The 20,394-nt window shown below is 33.7% G+C and overlaps 1 protein-coding gene across 4 annotated transcripts in view; it reads right to left on the reverse strand.

The window, feature by feature from the left end:
• Positions 1–2,496: 2,496 nt before the first annotated feature.
• The window catches only part of RASA2 (RAS p21 protein activator 2), a 51,242-nt gene continuing 33,344 nt past the window's right edge, over positions 2,497–20,394 (reverse strand). For 3 of the 4 annotated variants that reach the window (XM_074877608.1, XM_074877607.1, XM_074877609.1), the window contains 15 exons: positions 18,148–18,304; positions 16,863–17,011; positions 15,436–15,550; positions 14,910–14,984; positions 14,081–14,204; positions 12,575–12,681; positions 11,204–11,290; positions 11,045–11,122; positions 10,517–10,590; positions 9,145–9,251; positions 8,783–8,865; positions 7,681–7,889; positions 6,559–6,662; positions 5,783–5,972; positions 2,497–4,894 (listed from right to left, as the gene is read on the reverse strand). In XM_074877608.1, the coding sequence (XP_074733709.1) occupies positions 4,864–4,894; positions 5,783–5,972; positions 6,559–6,662; positions 7,681–7,889; positions 8,783–8,865; positions 9,145–9,251; positions 10,517–10,590; positions 11,045–11,122; positions 11,204–11,290; positions 12,575–12,681; positions 14,081–14,204; positions 14,910–14,984; positions 15,436–15,550; positions 16,863–17,011; positions 18,148–18,304 (1,690 nt within the window). In that variant the 3' untranslated portion in view covers positions 2,497–4,863. Of the gene's footprint in view, positions 4,895–5,782; positions 5,973–6,558; positions 6,663–7,680; positions 7,890–8,782; positions 8,866–9,144; positions 9,252–10,516; positions 10,591–11,044; positions 11,123–11,203; positions 11,291–12,574; positions 12,682–14,080; positions 14,205–14,909; positions 14,985–15,435; positions 15,551–16,203; positions 16,799–16,862; positions 17,012–18,147; positions 18,305–20,394 lie in introns of those variants that run through there. The other variant, XM_074877610.1, reaches the window with a different exon arrangement.

Here is a 20,394-nt window from a genome sequence, read left to right on the forward strand (position 1 = left end):
ATGAGTCTGGCTGGCTTTGAAGCCTTCTGTTATATACACACACGTCCCTCAAAACATCATCTTCTCTCTGCTCCCTGACACAGTGGAGTGTCACTGAAACACCAACCTGGAGTAAAGCAGGTGATACCGTGCATTTTTTGAGAAACCAAAGCCAAAATCGTCTGCACTACTATTTCAGAGGGATCAGGTAAGAGATTTTTACCTTTAGGTCTTGAATTCAAGTCACACAGTAGATTTACTTTGGCTGTTCTATGTTCTCTCAGCTTTCTTCCCTGTGTAGGAAGAATGACCAAAAATAGAGAATGAAAGTGGGGAACAAAATCACAAGACCTTAAATCAAAGTTAATTGTCTGATTGTATTTAAAAAACCCATATAATTAATGTTTCTAAAATGAGATTTATAACTCTTTTTGGTGAAACTGTTAATTAGACTTTATATAAAACTGCCACAGCATTTGCAATAGTAATTATGCTAAAATAATTATGACCTTAAACAGTTAAAAAGCTTGGTCATACACTTTTATGGAACATGATATTAAGTAAGATTTATATATGAATTTTGTTATTTTGCATATACATTTACTAATGTAAAGAATATTTTAAAAGCAATTCAGCAAGGATGTCTGATTGCCTTTTTTTAAAAAAAACCCCCATCCTTACAAAGCATGTGCATTTCCTAAACACTGCAGCCATTGGATCTTTTTAAACCTTATTCTGATTGTAGAACAAATGATTATCAAATTTTTGTCCCTGATTTAGGTGATTTTTTAAACTTACATATTTAAACTAAGTAATTTAGCAAAATTCGTCTATATTCCCAGTTCTTATAGCTGTACTCTCAAACTCTGAATTATTTGACTTTTTTTTTTTAAACAGCTGCCTATTTGCTGAATCTCAGGAATTGACAAAGTATTCCAGCAGCAGTCTCATCACAGCTGACACTGTATCAGTGTTATTGTGTTCCTTACTGCTATTAAAGGATTTCTGATTTATTTAATCTGCATAAATCACATAAACTTTAGCTAAATATGCTTCTGTAACTATTTGTAAGAATCTTAAGTAAACTGAATGCATTTGTCCATTCTACTGGAAGATGCTCGTGCTTGTTACTGAGAGTTGTTACTTATTGGCCTAATTTTTATTCCATATACATGGTCTTGTAAAAGCAATACTGAATCAAGCAATACTGAATCAGACCTTATCATGTGACTAAATGTTGCAAACTTTGTACTTTAAAATACATACAAATGAGTAGAAATTTCCTGTATATTATTGATTGCTTATATATAGTCTATAGGTAGACTATACAAAGATAAATATATATGCTCACTGACATATAGACTATAAGTATGCATTTTCTCACTATAGTTATCTGCATGTATGATGTGGGACAAAGATATACAGAACTGAGTGAGAAACCAGCACACTGATTTTCAAGGAATCCAGTCCTACAAAGAACCTTCTAGCTACAGAGGCCTTATGCATCTATGATTGCTAGACTAGCCCAGAACCTGAAAGTATTATCAGCACACATGCTACAGATCTTTAATGGGAATGCCCTTTTCAGGTCATGGTTTAGAGAAAACTCTGCTTAATGGAACAGTTAGAGAAGATAGCGTATTAGCAGTGAAAAGAATAGATCGCTCTGCTATAATCACCACAGAATCCTCACAAAGATTTTTTTAGTGTCCACTGAAAAAAAATTCCTCCCATACTTCCAATTTCACCTTTAACTTCTTCTGCCTTCTGATCTGTGGAAATGAATGTAATGACAACTCAGACTGGGCCTTAATACAGCTTACCTCAGAATTAATCAAAATTAATTCCAAAATATCTGGAAGGTTTGCACTGTAACTCCTAATAGGAGCTTCCATACCAGCAATAAAGGACAACAGGTCAGCTCTCTGTACAAGGAAACAAAACATCTCAAGACATTAAAACATGCTTGTACAAAATTATCGTATAAAAAATGCCCACAAGTATAGGAGGGGAGAGCAGGTGGCAAAAAAAAAAGTGTCCAGATTACATAAACAAGAAAGAAGATTGAGAAAAGTAAAGACTATTTTTTCCATATGCAATATATTTAAAATAGGTCTGAAATTATATAGCTGGTACTGGTACACAGGACAGGTAATGAAAGACAAATCAGTAAGCAAGAAAAAAGTTAGTCATATAACATTAATAACATAGTACTAGATATCCTTCAATACACCAGACTCATTATTGAGAACACTTTGAAAACTGTCAAATTATTAAGGCTTCTATGCATGCTGTCATGCTAAATGATTTAACTATCACTTCTCTCTCCAACCATCAGTCTTAGAATGTAACAATGCTGTAAATGACCATGCAAGATCCCTCAACTTAATTTCGGATTTTTTTCCTGTCAGTTAGATTTATCTCTTTATACCCAACTCCTGCATGTAAACCCCTATTAATTCAGATAAATGCTGCCATTTTAAAAAGCCAGGCCTCACAGTAAACACACAGCATATCTCAAGTTTGTTGTAATTTATTTGTGAGTTATTCTCAAGCAATGTTACAAAACATTTTAATGTCTTGATAAGAAAATAAAATTTAAATAAAAATACATTCAACAATACATCATCATAACACAAATTAAAACTAATGATAATTTACAATCCTAACAGAACTAATTACTGAATAACATCACCTTTCTAGACTAATAAAAATGAAGGCAACTTTTATTATTAATCATCCTACTTGTACCTAATTAAATTCTAGAACACCTACTGCATTTTAAAACATAAAATGAGAAATCAAATCTTCAATGGCCTTTGTTTTTTTCCAGATATTCCAGTACCAAAGAAAAAGTGCATATTTTTTAAAAAAATGTTGCAAGAGTATACAATTTAATTTTTCATAAATTTGACTGAAAACAACAGAAAATGGCTCCAAGGAACAGACACTTTGCCACAGGGTTCATCCATATACAACAAAACCAAACTTTGACACTCTACCACATTCAACTTTGTTTAATGGCAGCTTTTTATTAATGGCAATTAATCGGACCCGTTTTACCTTGGCAAAACATTTCTTGGCATTACTATGTCCCATCCTGTCTTGTCCGTCATACCCCCAAGCCCCTCCATTTTCAACTGTTGGCAAATAAAAAGTCCCTTAGAATACATCAAATGTGTAAAAAAGGAAAAGGCAAAAACAGCTGAGGGGATTAGATGATTGTGATGTTGCAGATACTGAATCACAGATATTCTAAAATAGTCTGTCTGGTGTTAAACCAAGTAGTTATTCTAACAAGTTACATTCATTCCAAAAGAGATTTCAATCCTGTCTTGCCAACTTGCTTCTATTACAGAAAGCCTCCCTACCACAGTATAATAAACGTATAGTAATTTAAACAGCTTACAGTTTCAAGCACTGTGGATTTCTATTCTATTTGTAAGTTACATTCCTAATTAACTTGGCCAAATCATGATTGTAGAAAAACCAAAAACCAAAAAACACCCAACAAAACAACAACGAAAGACCCCACAGCAAATGCTCCAAAAATAAAAGTACCACATATAGTTATTATTAAAAATAATATTCCAAGGAGTACCATTGTATTTAATACTGGTGAAGCAAAGTTGCCACAATAATACCTTTGCTTCTTCCTGGTTATATACATACATGTTCTTTCAGCATAAACCTAACTTCTCAGATGAAGTGAGCAAAAATTAATTTTACTAAAGTCAAGAATGCCAGTTTAAAATTGTGTTAAGTGGCAAATACGAATCCATATAACTAAAGATACAAAAACAGTCACTGAAGCATTGCTTAAAGACAAAACAATGTTGATCATTCAACTGATCATAACAAGCAGATACTACAAAGTATCTAAAAATAATCTGGGATAGTCCAGATATCTAAAGTGCTTTGAGTGATTATAATAGAGATTATTTATTAGATTTGTAGTCAAAAGGTGAACTGGATCTAGTTATTACCTTTATAAAAAAAAACCAAAATCATACATGGGATGATGTAAATTGATCAGTACTTAACCACAATCTGTTCACATTTAAACTTTTCTATCTGTAGGCAAACTTTTTTAAAAAGGACATTGCTACCCTGCATTTCTTTTTAGATTAAGAAAAAATATGTACCTTAAAAAAAAATCCTAAAGAAAATAGATAGTGGTCTAATGTTACTCCCTATATTACTCACCCCAAATGTAAACAAGAGGTACAGCATAAGTTCCCTGATTTCTTCTTCTTTAGTACTTAAAAGCATAACTAACACTGGTATCTGCTGTCCAGATTATTTGCAGCATACTGCATGATTTTGTAAGACTTCAGCTGCAGATCAATCAAGTACTAACAACACTTAATACAAGGAAAAAAGTCAAATGAATTGAGTGTGAAGCTTCAGTTCTTTTCCATGTCATGGTATCTTGGGATGTCTATTTCAAGATCCGTATCAGCAGGGCAGGCACTCATGGTAAATTCATGCAAATTTGCAGTGTATATATCGAGATGTAATCCAACCAACAAATGCCATGTGGATTTTCTTCCATTAAAAAGCTTATTTGTTTAGAAAGTTCTTTCCAATAAGACAACAATGGCAAACAACATTTAGATTTATTCACACCTGTTACTTCAAGAACCTGGAACTTCAAGTTCTTCAGCAAAATGAGAATAAACCTTAAGACCAGATTTCCAAGTAGATTTTTTCTATTAAATATTAAATAGATTGTCAACACAACTAGCATTTATGCTCATTCTTAAATACTTTGTAAAAATGCATATAATGAATTTCAAAAAACAAAACCAAAACAAAAAACCAAAACACTCAAGAATGTTTCCAGTTTCTTTTTTCATCCAAGTGTGCCACAGTTTGTTTTGGTTAGGAAACTTTTCCAACAATTGGATTTTCTCTGGAAAAAATAAAATATTATGCATAAATATTTTTAAGGTTAACATTTTCTTGGTAGTTCTCATCACACAATTTTAATTTATTAAGCAAACCTATATTTTTTGCATTATTTCTACCACTAATGAAATTTCATGATTTGTGGAAAACCTCACATACTCTCCTGTGAGACCTCTAAATCAAATTCAATTTTTCTAGAAAACTTGGGTCAAATCCTAAACAAGGCAAACCAAATTGGGGTTTGAGCTTTTTTTTTTTTTTTCTGGTGAATCAAACTTTATTAATGCAAAGAAGAAATCAGAAAACTTGCTAGTGGTATTCCACAGATATCAGCTAGGACAGAAGAGAATTGAGACAATCTGCTCTGGAACAACAATGTACTCCAACGAACAGAAAGATCTTTTTTTAACTTCACCAGAAATAGTATTTATCATTGAGTATGGCAAACGAATTACAAACAGTAAATATACTGCATGAAAGGTATGTTTCCGCAGTGTAATTTTTACAATACTATAGAACTTGATATTTCAATTATTTCTTAACTGATATTTAAAATTTTGAAAAAATTAGAAGGTAAGTAGATAGGGATAAATTCTGCACGCACTTCGGATGTTAAGTTGCAAGGAAATGACAGAATTGTTGCACCTGCTTATGGGAATCTCAACAGGAACACAGATGAATCCCACAGCAGAGGAACTTCTTGTATCTTCTAACAACTGGCAAAAAGCTGCATTACTGCAACTTATGTACCTTATTTTCTCTGTGGTTTTGTGTTGCCTAAATCTACCTTTAGCTTAATTATCTCTACCTCAACAAGCCTGGCTTTGTTCTGTGATTTATTTTTTTTAGAAATACACATTTATGTATGTCAAAATTACATTAAGATACTTACTCACTACCATATTTAGCACTAGATGATCTCTTCTTTTGGTATTTCTCATGGGATTCATTCAGCTTTTCTACTATATCTATTATCTGTTTAAGTGTATGAAAAGTTGCTACAGAATCTTCAATTGTGAAGTTAGAATAGTCATCTGGTTCTTTCCGTGGACCTTGATAGACTGCTATACTTCCGCAAGCCTCTACAAAAATTATCACAATTATCCCAATTAGAATTTTGATAATTAACAAACAGATCTAACTCTTACATAAATGGTGATTCTGAAATGTAAAGTTACTCTAGCTTATACATAAAATGGGTTAAGACAAAAGCAGAAAACAGTATCAACTAGATGTATTTAAAGTTCTGTGGCTTATTCTCTGCTGGTTGTGTTCAGCATCTGGAGGATCCAGCTCTCTTCTGTTCTCTCATTAACAGAAGACCAGTGCTTTCTTGCAACTCAAACATGTTCAACAGAATTCACTCCATAGTCAGCAAAAGGTGAGCAAAGACAGAAGAGCAACTGGCTATAGTGCAGTCTCTCTGTTTAGGCTATTAAAGATACTTCATGTAAGTAAACTAAACTAGAACAATGTGCATGCCTGATTTTCTGTAAAGAAATGAATGAAGAATGTCTGATACCAGAGCACTAAAAAGACAGAAATATAATCTGTCTCTCTACTCTCTAATATTTTCAGGCAAATTGTTAAGATATCAAACTGATGTTACGGGCCTAAATAATTAGCGCTGAACATCAGTATAGCTTTCCTGAATTATTATTTGAGTACCTTCCAACTTCTGTAGTTTAAACATGTTGATAGTGAAAAGCGAGTAAATTCTTTCTGTCTCTCTGTCTCCATCAATCTCAATTTGAGTATCAGCAGGAACATCTCTAAAAGGTGAAAAAGAGAAATGGATAGTCAATAGAAGTCATTCTTGAAAGGTTTGAAAGCAAGTAAAAACCAATTCTGTTTCAACATACTTAGCCTTTTAATATGTCTGTCACTCAAGACAGCTTCACAACTGCTACACAAAACTTAACACTCATTGCAAGTGTTCTATAGAAAGTTTTGGGGGCAACAAATACAGCAAAACTAAAAATCACTTTTTCCAATAGAATTTATTACTCAGTATGGCAAGAGAAAAACATTCCAAAAATATCAAAGTAAGGTTAATTGTTATTAAATGACAATTAAACACTTCTTTTAAAATCTACTATACTTGACAGGTAACCAGAACAGAAGGACAAGATAAACCAGAACAGTTAAAAAAAAAAAGACGACAAAAACAACCAAAAGTTTAGTAATAGAAATCTTCTGAACTGTTGAGAAACCTAGTGTAAGAATGAACTGAGTAACTTGTAGAAAGTATTATTTACATATTTTCAAAAAGTCATCTTGTAGGACTTACACTGAAATAGTCTGTAATTTATGCAACCTATCCAGCTAAGGATAAGTTTATTTTATTAATTTTCAGAAATCAGCACCTTAAAGAAAGGCAATAATGCATTATGAGACATTATTCATTTTCCTGACATACCTACAAACACCAAACGTTTTGTCAGAATCTACATCCAAGATTATTTATCTCATTTTCTTAGCACACTGTGTTTTAAAATATGTGAGGTTAAAAAAAAAGTGACTGTATGAAACAAAGACAATGCCATTAGAGAAACAGACAGACTTCCAGGCTGAGCCCTCTGCAGCAAAGTATTTCAATTATTATTTCATACAGATGACCTAGGCACGTCATATTTCTGCATTCAATTTGGCATCTGAATAAACTTTCTAGTAGCGTAACTTGTTCAAGTAGACTGGGAAAGCCTTGCCTTCAGATTTGCAAGTTGTAGGACAAATAATGTATGATTCAAGATACAAAACATAAGTATTTTCATTTGAGAAACAACTTACGCAGTACAACGAGCACAGCCCATTGTGTTCTCTATTGTAGCCTTGCAGCAAAGCCAGTTCCCATTCAGAAAAGCAGAAGGATGGTAAAAACTAAGCCTCTTCTGGTTGCATCTCGTTACTCGGCAAAGAGCTTCTATCCACTCACTAGCTTCTACACAGTTATTTGCTTGGATATAGAGCGGCTTTTCTCCATGTAGTACTTGAAACATCTGTAGAAGGAATGCAACATTATTCTGGTCAGTAAAAGACCTAGTTATTGAGCAACTTTGTGTAAATCAAAATAGATTTCAAAGCTCCAGAAATTCAAAGCAGCCAAATTAAGATAGAAAACAAGACAAGGGAGAAAGGAAGACTTTCCACCTCTTTCATTTTACTGCACAGCCCTATTTAGGAGAAAAACCAGAACAAAACAGCTCCCTGTGTTCCGCCTACACCATTTCCTCATCCAAAAAAAATCCTTAAAGAACTAGGGCATGACGCCTTTTCTGTCCTCTTCATTCACATATCTTTAAATGTGACCTCAGACTTCATGCTTCATATCCTGAGCATAACAGAAGATTCCCAGAAGTCTCTCCTTTAACCATCCTCAGCCTAAGTAACAGCTGTACTTGTATCACTGCCTCAGAATTTTGTATTGAAATAACAGAAATATTGATGTGTTATAGGTCCAGAATGAGGCTGTGAGCACAAACAACTGTCTCATCTGATGAAGGTATTGTAGGAAGTTGTCATCAAAAGGAATAAATATGTTTGGAAACACTACATTTCTAGTAGAACATAGTGTAATTCATACTACTAACACCTTACATAAAAGTGCTTTGTAATAAGGTCACAGTAGTTTTAACCTTCGTTCCAGAAGTTTGGAAATAAGGGCAGAAGTCATAAAATCAGTGAGAAAAGTTGGTGCAGAGATCCGAATCTCCAGGTTAAGTTCCAGGTTCAGAGTATTTGAAAATACTGCATACAGCTTTTTATTCTTGATCGAAAAATTATTTTTTGCTTAAGTGTTTAGTAATAGGGTTTCAGTAACTCTAGGAACTAATTACAATCTTTTATTTAAAGAATACATCAAGAATTACATAGAAACTATATTTTAACTCACATTTTTCTTGTTGAAGGAGCTCTCATCAAGTTTCTCCACTGCAAGGATGTTTTTGATTGGAATAGTGAAAATCGGTTCTTTATCTGCAAAAAATGGTAAACAGATGAGTGAAGTGATTTTTTTAAAAACTGTTTTATAATCTGAGTGAACCAATACTGTAAGTTAAGTTTTCAAAATGTGCATTATTGAGAAAATGTACATGAATCAGAAGCATTTGGTAATCAGGGCAAAAGCAATTAAAACCGTATCATATGTACTTTAAGGAAAGGGAAGAATTATGCTTTTTAGACAGCACAAAACAGATGCAAACACTTAGAAAATATAGAGAAAATAAAAATAATTGTAAAATAAACACAATTTACCTTGCTGTTTGTGGTAGGTGAATTCTCTACTTGTTAGACAGAACCACCGCTTCTTGAAATTCTTTTTACCAATCCGAGTCCTTCCCTGAGCTCTTTTGTACATTTCTCTGTAAAGACAGAATCACATGAAATGCAACCATTAGTCTTCAGAAGAGCTTTCAAAACCATGTATTGAGGTAACACATTATTATTCTTCATGCAGCAACATCAAAACCTACTTCATTGTAGATTTTTTTAAAAAAAATCTATTAGTCATTCAAAATAGATCGTCAAAATTACCTCCCAATATGGTGATCACGTACAGGGTTCCGTAAACAGGAAAGGAGTTTGAAAAATAAGCAATCCAGACTCTTGTTTGTAGCAGTAATTTTGGAGTGGATATTTATTTATTCGGATCCAGAACTCCAAATTTTCCCAATAGGGAGTAAGGTGTATTCAACTACAAGATTCTCTTTCCTGCCACTTTCTACATGTGAATGTACTTGGCCTTATTTGGATCAGAAACTAAATATAAATGAAATTATGCTGAACATGACTCAATAGCAAGGGTAGAATCAAACTGTATGCAGTACACTGACTATATTCACTGGCAACTGTTTTGGTTTTTGGTTTGGTTTTTTGTTTGTTTGTTTTTTACAGCCATCAATTTATAATACAGATTAGCTTCCAAATTGCTATAACTAAGTGTTGATCCACTACAATTGTCTTCTTCATTTCTATTTAGAATTTTATTAAGAGGTACATTTCTTCCTTGTTTGAAATTTGTATGCTTGTTTCACAGAAGAATCTTTATCTGCTGTGAAACTGCTTCTCAGATAAATACAAATATTTTTTTCCACATAAATGTTTGAATTAATTCATCGGCTATTCCTGATCAACATTAAAAAAACAAGACAGTTCATTTCTTAGAAAGATGAATTTTTATAAAGACATTCTATCATTTACTGTTAAGTATTCCAATTATAAGGTAATTTTTTCTCCTGCTTTAAAGGAAGAACATTTAGCTGTCTGGGCTTAAACAGCATGCAAAGTAACTTTAATTTAAAGTAGTATGTTCTTTTAAAATACACTTTCACAATCCTGAATAAACCATCACAGAGCACACACTGAATTGTAATGGAAATACAGGCAGGCTTTAATAGGTTTTAAGCTGCTTTTCATTACGTTTTCCAAAGTATTTAAAAGATCAGTTATGAAAGTTTACAGCTGTTGGTTTAAACTAGTTCTGCAAACTAACAAAGAATTATCACAAAATACAAGTATCATAATTTCTACAGTATATCAAACATTTTACTGAGCATTAATCTTGTTATAATGAAAAAACAGTAAAGTCAAATCTGTTTTGCACAATATACATTTAAGATGTATTTACCCTTCTTTCAGATGTACTGGCTCACTCAGACCACTGGGCTCTTTACTTTCAGTAGAGGAAACATCATCTAGGAACTTAAGGAAAAATACACAGATAATACATACTGTTCAGAAACAGAACAACCAAAAGCTCTTTTGAAAATATACATGTATAGTTTCTCCTGGAACAGAACAATTACTTCACGCAACAGATGAAATGAAAAATATATTGGAGGGAATTGGAACAACATAACAAGGGATGCCCAAAAGCCACACAAAGATTTCTTTAATTAGTTCCTAAAAAGCAGATCTAAAAGTCTGTTTCAAAAAATTTACAAAAAAATTATTTTTTTCTAAAACTAAATCAGCTTACTCCACTATGTGTAACTCTTGTGTATTCAACTGTGTGGATTTTGGTGGGGTTTTTTAGTATGTCTGAAATGGATCACAATTTTTCTCTCTAGTAGAAAACTGAACAATGACACAGCCTTCTGATAATTAAGACTGATCAAATACATCAACCATTAAAAAAAATGTAGTTGAAAAGTACCTTTTTAACAGATTCAGTAAATTTTTCTTCTTGAAATGTTTTGAAAAACTCACACATAAATGTCTCCTTGAAACTTGACTGAAAGAAAAGGTATATTGACATAAATAAACTTTCAAAGACTGTTGTCTATGAAATGAGAAAGAATTTTAGTAGCCTTACAAGCTTGCTTTTGGTCAAACTTCCCCAACTCCCCAAAGTCTGGATGGCTTTTGATATAAGAGTTAATGTTCTAGAAGTCTGTGCATCCTAAAATAAAGAAACAAAATTCAAAAGTTACATTTTTGCACAATTCCATGTAAAACCTTTTTAAAGAAAGTGTCACAAAATTATTATATTACACAATGTAGTAAATCTGACAACATCTTCATTCCTTTTCTTCTTCACCCAAAGAGAAGAAATACATATGCAGTGTTGTCCTCTATTAGTACTTGTGCTTTGTGAATAAATTTTATAAGCTACCACACAGTGTTTAATATTTTAGTTGCTACCTCTAGAATTTAATATTACTATTTGGAAATATATTTTCACATCTCAAACCCCTCAAATCGTGTAATTGATACTACAGGTCTAATGCTTCTGAACTATTCAAAACTTAACACTAAACATAATTAACTATTACTGGACAAATAGTAGAAACGGTCATAATACAACGTGAACTTAAAACTTTGTCTTTAACACATTTGCTTAATTTGCTGCCTCACTGCTTGCATTTTATTACAGGATTATAAACGCAGACACAGAAAGGGGCCTTGCTATTCCCTTTAAAATGTTTAACCCTCAAGTGATAAAATCCTGTAATCTTTTTTACTCAAACTGGATAATGTCAAAGGAATGAATTTAAGTAGATTTTTATCTTTTGAAAGCACAACACACATAAGTAGATAAAATAACCTAATAAAGATAACCTCTGGAACAGAAGTTTTCATACATATTTTGTATTGTATGTGAAAATAATACACTATTTTTTTTTTTATCTCCATATTCTTGTCTTTGAAGATTTTTTTTTTTAAATGCAGATCTCCTTGACAATTCAAAAAACTGAAAATGGAAGTTTTGGCAACCCACTGCAACCAGTGGAGTCCAGAACAAATATGCAGACCAATTACTGGATAATTCTACAACCTCTGTTTAAGACACAAATGGGAATATTTTTTTTTAAAGTGTGACATCTGGATATTTAACTTGCACAGGGGAAAGAACCAATGTAGTTTAAGCATATGCCTTAAAAAACCCTCAGTTGTGTTGCTATTCTAACAAAGCTGCACATTACCAAAAAAAGGTACAGTGTCTTTAATATTAATAGTTCTTCTGCATCATTTGAGAACACTTCATAAAGACTGAGAAATTTAATGCTTAAAGAACTGCAAATGTATTAGTTCCTTTGCTGAGGTATGAAATTGAAAACTCAACCTAGAGACACATAGTCATCTTACTTCCCAGTTACAGACCCACTGAAAGTAACTTATACCTTCCCAGATAAACACATCTGACGGTTATGAATAAAACAGAACAAAGCTTCACAAAACTTACTGGATGATGAGGTCGTAAATGAAAAGTATGAGGTGAGACTACGGCTACAGCAAAGAAACGAAGAAACACAAAGCTGCTCACTGCAGAATACTGTACATGAGGGTCATCTGCAGAGAAAAACCATGAAATGTAACATGCACTGAACTTAATAGGAAATAATGAAGACAGTCAACACAAAAATCCCTAAGAATATAACATCAGAGGAGACATTTATATTTTAAAACAGAATAGAAAAATCAATGAAGTGCATGAAATGAGAAAAGTGATCGTGGTAAGAAATGTTCTACTCATAACAGAGTTTATTTCTCTGAAAAGAAGTTTTGTTCTCATAAAACCAGCTCATCAGCTCCACTACTAGGAAGGATGAGATTATTGCAAGTGTTTATACAGTGCTCATTAGGCACAGCTGTATGCACATTGAACCAAAAGAGAAAATAGTGTAGCAGTTACCTTTAAACTCTAGGGCTATCGGGTTTACTCATCTGTAAAGCTAATCACTTAACTCAAATACATTAATACGTCAACAACGTATATGAGCAACTTTAACTCCAATTCTGAGTTACATCATAAAACCATAGTGTTACATAACTTTCCTGCTATAAATCAGGATTTTCTCACTTAATATTCTGTGTATATTTACACCTTTATACTGGGAAATACAGTGGGATCACATTCTTACTCTAGTGACTACTTCAGTCTGATCTGTCTGGGAAGTCAGCTATTCTGAAAGCTGTCTTAAGTAGAGGAATTTAAGACTGACTGTCTTAACTAGGGGAATTTATGGCATCAGTTCCAGTGACCAACATGAACCAGAGAAAGGCTCCACATTATGAGAAGTATGTTCTTCATTTGTAGCTTATTATATGACATTTCAGGGTCTAATTGACTGAAGCATAAGAGTATTTTAGACCCACCACGTTAGTCCTATTAAAACCATTCTGAAAGAATAAAACTATTCTAATACTGGTCACTTTGCAAACACATTAAATATTTTACATTACCTACCCTCCTCAAAACTACCCATAAGAAGTAAAGCTAACTTCATAGAAGTTATGAATGTGCTAGTCACAGTCATAGTTGCAGTTCACATTAGTTAAGATGTAAATATTGAATTTATTTTCAGGTTTACATCTTGCTTCTTTAGAAGCTATGAAGAGATCACCTCTTCCCAATTCTATGTATCTTTCAACTAAATCACTTCATGTATTACTTGTGTTTTTCTTCTAGTATCTCATACTTTTAGTGACTTCTTATTTGCTGCTGTCTTGCAGTGTTCCTGACCTGCTACATTTCTGTATCAGAAAATACAAGATCCTTGCTGACTGACCACAAGGCTTTACTATAACTTACAGACTGACAGAAAAACAAATGCCTGACTGTCAAGGTAAGTAGTTCAGGGAACAGCTTTGGACAAGGCAAGAATTTTAACAATCCCTATAAGGTAACTGCAAAAGTTAAGTATTGCACTCTGAACACCATTTTCAGAAGTTTTTAAAGAACACTTACTTGGAAATCTTTTGGCAGCCAGATGCCTCAAAGAATAAAAAACATCACACATTAGGGTAGGACAACTTATACTTGACCGCACAATTTCACGGAATACTTTGTCTACGTAATAGCGTAGATTTTCCTGCAATTATGAAAAAAGGTATTTTTTCAGACCATTAACATTTGCATTACTATGTTTTTTTCCTGAGTACAAATATAACACTACAATTCCTTTTTTCAAAACACTGACTATTCAATTATGTATTTTAGTACAGTGCATATTTTAAAAAGCCTCATACTATTCATATGGGATTACTAGTGTTAAAAGACAGTTTAATGATATTCATTTACATTGAAGTATCTAAGCAGTGTCTGGCAATATACAACTATCTATCAAAACCGGTTTTTGTAATTTGACAACACCATGTTACAAGGAAGGAGCACTTCCCATGCACACCTAGTGAATGTTAAGTTTGTTGCAGCAACTATTGTCTTAAATGTCATCCTCTGGTAACAAGCAAGCAAAACTTCAATGAAAAGTTGTAAAGTAGTCCTAATTAGGTACTTCATCATCTAGATGCTAAATCAGGAATCACAACACCCAACAAATTGGTAAGGAAGACTGTAATCCTTTGTTTAGTTTCTCCTCCCTATCCCATTTTCCAGTGGGCTTTTCCTTTGCTGTTTTCATAAACAGGGATAAGAACATAGAATTTTTCCTTTGTTTACTCTGGAATCAGAGAATTATACTGCTACTCTACGTTACTCATTTTCCATTACACAAAGCTGCTTTTTAAAAATGTTTTTCTCTCAGATGTTGAGAAAGTTTAAATTAGGAAAAACTCACCATATTTATTTCTACATTATCCCCTTCTCTTAATTTGATGGGATCTATTTCACAGGGTTTAGGAGACTCACATATCTGAAACAAACAAACAAAACTGTAGGAGATCAATTTTTCAGACAGAAAGCATGGAAATGCACTTATTTAAAACAAGATTCTGTCCCTAGATTTAGGGGTAAAACTCTAAATAGATTCTAACTATCCATAACAGCATGTCATAATCATTCTCACTTCTGTGTGCGCCTTTTTAAATGGATCAGTTACATAAAGCATCATGTGGGTAAACTCTGCAATGTATTAAGAGGCTGGAGCAACTGTCACTGTTTATTTTCAAGCATCTGGAACATAAATAACAAAAAGCAGCTCCTCCCGCTAAACTTAACCAATTATTGCTCAATTTAACTTTCCTCTAGAATTCCCCCACTTAAGTGATTATTACTACACAGGGAGCTGTAAGAACGCCTGTCAAAGAGACAGAATACCTCAGTGGTCTAAGTGTCCTGAAAAAAGTTTCAGTAGCATAACCTACCTCATCAATAACAGGTTTCAAAGTAACCTTTAAGTAGTGCTTCCCCACTATTTTCATCATTTCATCTACACACCGAGTTGCTAATGAGTTGCCTCTGAAGACTGTGTTTGCTTCTCTGTAAGAAAATAATTTAAACAGAAAAAAAAATAAGAAGCTCAGTTACAGAATCTGATGAATACTTTATCTTGCTATTAAAAAATTAATTTTTTGAAAACATTTTTTCATGTATTTCAGACAGAAATTCCAGAACCTAGAAACCCAGTTTGCAATGGCACTCTGGAACAGAAAGAGAATAACAAGAATATTACAGCTATTACCAAAACCAGGAACATAAATAAAATCATAAGGAAAAACCTAAGAAATTTTAGACAAAGGAAGCTAAAATCCAATGCTGAATGTGAGAGAGAAAATTGGAGAAAATGCCAAAATAATGAAGACTTGTACTTCACCAATATATAATTCTTCCTCCAGCAGTCCTGGTGAAAAAAAAAAATCTTAGAGATACAACAAATAACACACTGCTACACTACACTGATAAACCCAAACACTTTAACCAAAACACATTTAATCTAGGATTATGCATTTATTCATTATAGCTGTTGAAGAAAAGTGAGAGCCAGTTGTGCAAAGTAAATTTTTCTAATCTGAGAGATTTAATCTTTCTTTGTTACAGTTCAATTATAACTGAAAGGAATGTGTGTACTAAAATGTAGTTTAGAAAATTATTTTCCATGAGTCACTTTCTTCTACACAGCTAAACTGTCTCACCTTATTTAAATCTGGGGTAAGTCAGCTTTGAAATAACCATCCTGCGGTGACAAAATCCCTTCCACATCTCCACAGGACCTGACTCGGCACCTCAGTGGCCACTACTGAAGTCTACTTCATTTCTCTCCTAACCACAGAGCTGCAAATTCACAGGCCATATGCTGCTATGAGTAAAAACTCCTGTGCTTGCTACTTTCAAGGCATGCAGGACGACACATACTTAATGAGGCATCTTTGCAAAAAAAAAAAAGTACCCCTCATTTAAATCACATACTAAAGGAAACAGGATAAGATTCTCAGCAATTTAAAAAATGTTAAGTACCAATCTAATGACCAGTAAAATTTGAAGAGTGACCAAATTATGACATTTAAAAATAAAAACTATGCGCTCTTGGACACAACTCCAGACCGCTAGCTTATATTTATCTGTATGCAAGCTCCAAGAAAATTTTACCAAATAGCACACACTGATCTCAGCTTCAGTGTGGTTTTAATTAATGTTTTTACAAACTAGTATTCAAAGATGAATGTCTTTAATCAATTTTACATAATGAAAGAAAAAAAATCTACTTGCTTACTTATCGATGTTGTATCATGAAGCCCTTTAAAACTAAGAAAGATTTAAAAAGGCATGATATCACTAAACATGAAATACATACTGGGTGTCCTTCAGATCTAGTTCTGCCACTGCAGCAACAAATGGAACTAGCTTATGGTGGTGTAGCAACAATCGTACAAGAGGCAGAACAGCATCATACTTGTCTCGACAAACTTCACTCAGTATGTAGGCAGCAGATGCAGAAATTGGCTGTGAGAAAGCAGAACATGAAATAGTGAGTGAAGTAGTTAAATTTCTTCATGTATTTGGCAAAGTACAGATCAAATCCAACAAGACTACAGACACAGCTTCTTAACAGAAAGTTTCAATATTTACTGTATAACAAGCTAAAAGTTTCCATTCTACAGAAATACTTAACTGAAAATTGGTATTATCTACTCTGTACTTGACATTTAAGAATGAAATTCAGCATCTACTCACTCTTCTCATTCTCCCTAAAGGGTTAGAGTATGGCTTTGTCACAAATCCAAGTAAGAGGCAGTAAAGACTTTTAAAACTATGACCGGAGTACATGAAAATACAGTTCTCACTTCCAAAGTGACTGTCACCATTCTACAGTTGGGAATTTCAATACAAAAACTGATCAAGTTACTTCATTCAGGTAAAAAAAGACAGCTGCTGACTGCCACTAGCTACATACTCAGCTCTTTCTGAATTTCAGTGAAGTAGTATTTGAATATGGGCTAGCAAAAATTTTAGTCACAATCTGCTTCCTCTTTATCTTTCTTCTCCTCTGCTAGTACTTCACCAACACTGAAGTGAAGAAAGGCTATAAAAGACCTAGGAACATAAAGCCTGGTTACTATAAATTGATTCCTGTCTCAAGTGTTATGCTAACCATCTACCACACTTCCCTCTTAGTCACCATGTCCATGTGAGAAATCCAGTCATGCAGATAAACATACTGGGGAAGACAGACGCAATACAGAAACGGAATTAGAAATTAATTCTGAAGCAGATCATTTTTGGTAAAGGTGATTATCTGCCCCTTCAGTGTCAATAACGTCCCCAGAAAACCACTAAATCCAGGGGGCCAATAGCAGCCAGTGGGAAAACAAGAGTGTTGAGAAGAGCAACCAACGAGAAGAAAGTATTTTCTCTCTTCCAGTCACACAGCATAGGTTATTTCACTATTTCTGCTGGTTCTTCTAACATAAGAAAATCTTGCTAGTTTGGAGCAGAAGTAAATACAAGCTGCTCATCTGCAAGTAATTAACGTGAAGGAACAAAAAAAAAATCTCTAGTTCATAATTCTCATTGTCTCATACAAGACTGCATAATCCATTTTAAGTTTTCATTTTAAAAGTGATTTTCAACAGAAGTACCTGAACATCTGATGATTTTAGCAGCAAGTTTCTTAGAGAAGTGTAGTACTCAGATGGAAGTACACAGTCTTCAGTATAACAGATATTTAATCTAAGTGATCCCAAATCATCAGTTTTAGAAGATTTGTTTCCGTTTTCTCTTGGTTGAAGTAAGTACCTGAAAGCAACAGGGCAATTATAAAATATCAGATTCACATTTCATTGACTAATTCTACAATACAGCAAAGTATCACATTTAATTATTTCAGTATACATAAATAGAGTCTGAAAAGGAGCAGCATTTGATGCACCTTTAGCACATAACGAAACATGTATTTATTTTCTTGTCTCTTTCCGAACAGTGAAATAGGATATAATTCTTGTAGCTCATCTAGAATAGCAAGAATAGTTAGAAACTACGTTGGACCTTCTCATTTTACATCTAGGTTATATTTAGGGTGTTGGACATTGCAGATGGAACAGCTAGTGTCAAAAATTTAAATGGTCTAGTCTGAAACCAGTAACAATATGTAGTTTTAACAGACTGTATTCCTGAGAAGCAAGATCATAGGGAAAAAAAAACTGTGCTTTTTTCCCTACTCTCAATACAAAATATACTAAACAATTCTTCATTGGTTTTTGCTGTAGTTCATCTGTATTCCAACAGGAGGTGCAGCACTACAAAAATTTTAACAGCTTAAGTTGTGCCACAGTATACTTTCAACATTCAGCCCAACAAACTGAAATTGTATCTTTTTTTAAATAAATGATTGTAAAACAATATTTGAAGTCTGATCTCCTGATTGTAGAAGTACAAATATAATCAGATGCATTGCCCATGAACGTGTGCTAATATAAAGTAAAACGATTTACAATGAGAACCTCTACTTGACAGCAAGACTCTTAGGCTTATTTTACAAATATTTAGTACTAGTGATATTGTTTTATCTGCTGTACTTCAGCTGTATTCAAGAATTCTTTATGTAATGTAGTAATAGTATAAAAAATTAGTTATTTTAAAATCACAGAACTGTTTTTGATAAGCAGATTATAATTGGATATGAGGATGTTCAATACAAGGTATGCCTACAAAGTATATAGGCAGACGCAAGCCTCTCTATCGATGCTTCAAGTGAACTGGACATGAGTTAGGTCAATTCAAAAAGCTATACAAACACAATACACTGGTAATGAGTCCATGCTCATATAACCTTTCTCTTAGAAGGTTGTTAACAGAGGTATGTCATTATGTTAATACGGTCATACAGCTTTTTATCAGTTCAGAGCACTCGCACAACAAGTCTGTATCTGCAATACACCATGTCAAAAATAGAAAATACTGACACTAGGATCACATCCAACACTAAGAATCAGAGTTCAACTTTGACACATCCAAGACACTTGGAGCCTGAGATGGGTCCGCAGAACAGAGCCATAATGGTTCCTGGCTAAGGCCTCTGTTCCATTTAGCTCCTATTTACCCACTTCCTTCCTATGTGTTTTCTATGTGGATATGCGAGGGCTTCCTTCACTCTTTCCTCTGTACTGAAAAGTTTACTAAAAGCAGAATATTCTACACACTGAGACATTTGAATCTGTTGTACTCATCACTTTTTGCCACTAAACATTTGGGACAGCAGAGGGGCTGGAGATTAGCTCCAACTTGCAAGAGCTTCAGAAGGGAGGTTGCTGCTGTTATAAGCAGAAGGCTTTCTCTCCTGAATTCCTTTCATACCTTACCTTTCCAGCTTTTAACCCTCTGTGCCTACTCCCCTGAAATGACATTGGGTTGGTTCCAGAAGATACTTTCTGAACTTCCCCAAAGAAGGACAAAAGAAAAGGCATACAATGATTATTTTAAAATAAACTCTTAATCAGTCATTCTGTAAGTTGAACTTATGAATTTAATTACAAGTGATGCCAATCTGAGAAGTTCCAGGTTTGATGGTTAGGCTGAAAAGCATATATGGATCACTAAAATCCACTAAGCTGACTGAAAGATAGTTACACTCAGTCTTCCCTTTCTTCACTCTCCGCATCTTCTCCTCAAACATGTGAACTATTTTGTGGGAGTGGGCAGACTGGGGGAAGAGAAGAGCTAGATGTACCCTCTGGCAAGTTTAACTTACTGAAAAGGGCAACACTCTAGAAAGACATTTTACCTAGACTAGAACAGGAAGACATATTTTAATGGACAGTTAGAGTAAAACATAGCTTTTGCAAGGGAAGATCTGCAAGATAGAAGCAAATTAACTTCTGAGCCACTAT

This window comes from Strix uralensis, chromosome 9 (assembly GCF_047716275.1).
Source record: "Strix uralensis isolate ZFMK-TIS-50842 chromosome 9, bStrUra1, whole genome shotgun sequence".
Lineage (NCBI taxonomy): Eukaryota > Metazoa > Chordata > Aves > Strigiformes > Strigidae > Strix > Strix uralensis.